Below are 5,157 nucleotides of genomic sequence, written 5' to 3'. Positions count from 1 at the left end.
CAGGGAGACAGCGTGGGCTGGGTAGGTGACCACGAGCTCTGTGAAGGACACTAACTCAGCCAGGGACCAGCCGGCCGGGTGCATGAGGAAGTCAGGTCAGCTCCCTGATGGGCTGGCATTTGACGGAGACGCGAGACCTGAGACAGCCCAGTGTGAACGGTAATCTTCCCGAGGGCTTTAGCTCCAGCAGCTGAGGGTGTGTTGGTCATTTTCCATGAATGCGTCCATGAATGCGTGGGTAGATATTTTGACCACAAGATCTGAATCACGTGACAGATGCAGGTTTCTATCCTGCTTTTCCTCCCTTCACTTTATATTATGAACCTTTCCGTGGTTTTAAGTGTTCTTATAAAGTATTTTGATGGTGCATTCATCCTAATAAAATGTTCATGCTTACGAAGTTCAGTGGCGAGCTTACTCCCCACCACAGAGATACAGCAGGACGGACCCTTGGGCCTCTGCCCTGGCTGACACAACCTTCTGCAGACTGACCAAAAGACCACAGAAGTGTCCCCGGGCTGTGTCATGCGCAGGCTCACTGGTGAATAGCTAGAATAAGGGGCTTTTGGTAAATGATTGTTTTTATACCCATTTCATTGAGAAATGGAAGCACAGTCCCTAAGCCCAATGTGTTTTCTTAATGTCATATTCCCCCTAAATCTTCTAACATACATTATTACTAGTCCAGAGACAATCTTTTTTTTAATTAGACTGTGATTTTACTTTAAATAATTACAAATAATGTAATTTAAAATTGAAGAAAGCAGAGGGAACTCCCTGCCGGTCCAGTGGTTAGGACTTGGCGCTTTCACTGCCGTGGCCCAGATTCAGTGTCTGGTCTGGGGACTAAGATTCCGCGAACTGCATGGTACAGCCAAAAAAAAAAAAAGGAAGGAAGTAGAATTTCATCACCGAAGTTGAGTGTATGCTCTTTGTTTTAAGAGAGGGAAAGGTGGTCACACCTGGCATCACGGGGTGCTTCTCGGACCTTGCTGTGCCCTTGTGTGAGCGTGAGCCCCGTCAGCCCGGCAGGCTAGAAGCACAGTCTAATACGGTGGGGCCCTCGAGTGCTTTATCTGAAACGTTATATTGTAGCAAGAACATAATGGGGTCAGGACACCCTTGTCAATAGAAATGAGGGCGACAGACCCAGCTGTTCACCGAATACAGAGCACAGTCAGCTGGAAGATGACATAGGGTCAGACTTGACCCAAGCTGACAAGGTACCATGTTTTTTCTCAAAAACTGTGTATGGTTATTGAGTAGGTGGTATATGCCCACTGTACACAATCCAGAGGCCCCAGGGCCTCGAGTGCAGAGTCAGTGCCTGCAGCCACCAGGAGCCTCCCAGCCACAGCCTCGTGCCAGCCCCGCGCGTCCCACCGGGGTGCTCCCTGCCACGCTGCACACCGTGTTCTGAAACGGGTGTTTATTCGGGAGCACACACTGCAGTGCTGCATGAGCCGTGGTTGGTTGAACCTGCAGATGCAGAACAGCTGTGGAGGAACTGCTGAATAAGGGGCAGCCCATAAACTCTATGCGGACTGTCAGCCGTGTGCAGGGTCGGCGTTGTTCAAAGGTCGACTGTACTTTGATTTGAAGTTGAGGAGGAGCTTGTCTGTTGATTTCTCAACTTGTTTTTCCTACATAAACTTCAAAAAAGGTCCAAAAATTATTTTTTTCTGCTATACTATGCATTAGGCACCTCTATTTTCTGTGTGTTATGTTTGTCAGACTTACTAAGTGTCCATATAAGATTTAATGAGGTGCCTGTGATTCTTCCATAGAAATAACGCCCTCAGTCCATCAGCCAAGACATCACTGATGCTTTTGTCCTCGTGGCTCCTGTTTTGTCTATTTGGGGGCTTGTGCAGTGGCCGCCCTGTCAGCTGGGGGGGTCCCCCAGGGAGGAGGTGGCCCACGGTCATTGAGCGCCACAGCCTCTCATAGCCCCTGGGTTGCTGTCGCGTGGCTGGTGAGGTCGGGCTCTGGGTCTCAGGTGCGGGTGGGGTGAGCCCCGCGTCCTGCGTTAGGCGCACAGCTGGGTGTACCCCTTCTCCTTGACCGCAGGGGGCTTCGTGTGCACGGCCAGGCCCGTGGCATCCTCCAGCCCAGCTTACGGTGCCCCCCACCAGGGAGTACCGCGAGGTGGTTAGAGGACCTGGGGAGGGATGGGGATGGTGCTGGGCAGGGCCAGGGGCTGTGGCAGTGCATGACCACCGTCAAGGAACGGAAAGGAAAGGAACAGGGTGCGCACTGCTGGTGCACAACTCCCGTCCCGGCTGATGCTTGGCGAAGGTGAAGCCACGCACAGGGACGTTGTCCTTGGGCCGCAGGCGGGGTCCTGGACGCACTACCCCAGCCCCTTCCCCAGCTGAGCCCTGCGCTGCAGTGCTGCCCGCCTCGCTCTTCATGCTGGGGAGGGACCCGGGCTGGACTCTCTTCGGGGACTCCCTCGTCATGCACGCCCCTCTTTCTGTCAGTAAGCTTACCCTTAGTGGCTGGAGAGCTGGGGAGAAGACTCCTGTTTGCTGAAAGGTAAAAGAGGGATGTTTGAACAGGTGTTGTAGGGAAACCAACCAGTATCCAAAGGAGCTACAGTTAGACTGCTTGCTGTTTCTGAACGTTGTTTCTTGCCTGGGCTGGGAGACGTGTCCCCAGACAGCGGTGGGCCGGTTTGGAGTCCACTCTCCCATTAAGAACTGTAGGAAATGTAAAAATAAAGCCAAAGAGTACACGTGAATTGACAGGATTCTAGAAGATTCTCTGTAGTAAAGACGAAGGACAAGGAGAGTGTTTGGGGAAGCTGAGGCCTTACAGCATGTTCCAAGGTGAGAAGACCAGCTTACTTAGGCAGTCCCGCCAGTGTAGCATCCACACTGATTCTCCTGGACGCTTGGGATGACGTACGTGCAAACCCGCGCAGCGGCCGGAGCTCCCTCTGTCGAGAGCTCGCTGCGCCCCGTGGCGGGGCTGGTGCTTGGTTCCCGCTGCTCCGGGCCGGTGGGCATAAAGCCTGTCCTTTCTCTTCGCAGAGTTCGAGGTGAACGTCGTCGTGCTGCTTCACCCCGAGCACCTCATCACAGAGAACTTCCCGCTGAAGCTCTGCAGGGTGTAGGCGAGAACAGGGGGAGATGCAGCCGTGCCGACCTACGGGAGCCGAAGCCAGCAGCACCGAGCTCGCTCTCTTGATGGTTCTGTATCAGAAATGAGTCTGACCCTTCTTCCTTATTCCCTCGAGGCCCCTCTAGTCAGAGCTTCCCTTTGAAATTCATCAGGATTTCTTCATGGCGTTGGCAAGATCGTTTCCCAGAGAGTAAATTTCCTGTGACTCCTGACCAACCTGCACCTTCTTAGGTTCAGAGCACAGTTGTAACGGAGTCTGAGCTTTGCTGGAAAGTGAAGTCAGGGACAAAGGAAACCTCCCGTCTGGCCGACGGTTGTGGCCAGGGCTCCCGACAGCTCCCCGACCCCGCCGGGTGGCGACAGGCGTGCTGGTTGCTCATGACGTTGGCGGACGCCCGCCAAGGAGGGTGCTGTGGCGCCCGCTGCAGATGTGCAGCGTGTTTCCCACTCTCTTGTCTTTTATAACATTTGTCATGATAACTTCAGAACTTTTGGGGACCTGGGGAAAGTATGCTTTGCCCTCCCAGGAGTGAGGGGATCTGGTGACCACGGCTGGTGCTGGAGTATTTCTGAGTCTCAGGACCTGGTGTGAAGTTGCCTACTGCCGTCTTCCCAGAGTCCGTTTAAGTGCTAGGTTCTGTCGGGGATAAAAACACGTGTCCGCGCCCGTCGTTGTTGGCTGGGTTCTGAGTGGCAGGGGACCCGGGCCCAGGCCAGCAGTGAAGACCCCTCTGTGCTGGGTGGGACCTGGACCTGATGAACTTGGCCCACCTCCATCCCACCTGAGGGACCTGCGTTGGCGGGGTCGGGGGAGGTAGTTTGGCCTGAAGCCATTTTCTCCCTCGCGTCCTGTTGGGATTTGCAGTGTACGGTGGGTCTGTTACAACACATTTCTTCCTTCACATCCTGCTGTTTCTCTGGGTCCACAGTTAGCCTCAGAAGTAAGCCGTGCACTGTGCACACTGCCTGACCTTCCTCTCCTGAGGGAATAATCATCACCTGAAGAGCTGCCAGCAGCCCGGCCGCCTTTATCATTTTATTCAACCTCGAGGGGCCCGAGTGAGGGCCATTTCCTTGCGCTTCTTGGACAGGCACCTCCACCATAAGTTATTAAGGAAAACTCGGACATTTGGGTATCTTGGGCAGCAGCAGTCCCACTACTGCCCTGGCTGGAGCTGGGGGTGTCCATTGTCAGGTTCTTCTATTACAGCAGGAAGAAGGGGAGGTGAAGGAAAGAGGCCATGAACCTAAAACAGTACATTTTTTTGGGAAATGCCCGGTTAGGCAGGAGCACCTTCTGGCTCTTGGAGCTCCAGCAGAAATGGGGCCTTGCTCTGGTTCTCGGCTGCATCCTGAGTTCCGCAGGAAAGGTGGAGACGTCAATCAGAAATAAAACGTTTAAAAAAGAAGCCAAAATATTGTGCCTGTCTTCACCCAGAGCTCATGTCCCGAGCCTACCTGCTCCGGTAGCTGGGGGGAGGTGGGTCCCTGGTGTCATTTCTGCCTTCTTGAGGCTCATAATTCCGGAGCCTGAGTCTGAATAACCTTTAAGACCTTTGGGGTAAGATTACCCCCCACATACTGGCGGCACTTTGGGCTATGGCAGATCACCAGTGCTCTCCACAGCCCCTCTCTGATTCCCTTCCGAGTTCAGAAATAGGGTTGCATTTCCGTGGAGCCATGCCCACCTGACTGGGGACTGACTTCCAACTCCTTTGCAGCAGGGTGTGGTAATGTGACAGGGAGGATGTGGGCCCCTTCCCGTGGCTGGACGGGAACAGGCCTACTCCCCACCTAGACCATGCTGAGCACAAGGAATGTGTGAGCTGAACAGCTAGCCTCTCACCTGTGTCGCGGTCACCGGAGAGGGAAAGGAATGGGTCATCTTCAGAGCACGGGATTGCCGGGTGTCTGGGCTGCAGCAGCCCTGCCCTGTCCTGCCCTGGAGCTTGTGACGTAGGGTCCAATCCCACCCATGCCTCTCGTACAGCCCGAGGTCCACATGCATGTAGTATGAAGAAATACTCCTTT

The 5,157-nt window shown here is 54.1% G+C and overlaps 1 protein-coding gene across 1 annotated transcript in view; it reads left to right on the top strand.

Moving 5' to 3' along the window:
* Window positions 1-4,535, top strand: part of VPS26C (VPS26 endosomal protein sorting factor C) — a 47,782-nt gene extending 43,247 nt beyond the window's left edge. The window contains exon 8 of the mRNA XM_024758256.1: window positions 3,036-4,535. Coding sequence (XP_024614024.1) covers window positions 3,036-3,118 — 83 coding nt within the window. The 3' untranslated portion in view covers window positions 3,119-4,535. The remainder of the gene's footprint in view (window positions 1-3,035) is intronic.
* The last annotated feature ends 622 nt before the right edge of the window (window positions 4,536-5,157 follow it).

This window comes from Neophocaena asiaeorientalis, unplaced genomic scaffold (assembly GCF_003031525.2).
Source record: "Neophocaena asiaeorientalis asiaeorientalis breed wild unplaced genomic scaffold, Neophocaena_asiaeorientalis_V1.1 scaffold45, whole genome shotgun sequence".
Lineage (NCBI taxonomy): Eukaryota > Metazoa > Chordata > Mammalia > Artiodactyla > Phocoenidae > Neophocaena > Neophocaena asiaeorientalis.
Note: the sequence above shows the minus strand (reverse complement) of the source record. Positions and strands in the feature narration are given on the sequence as shown.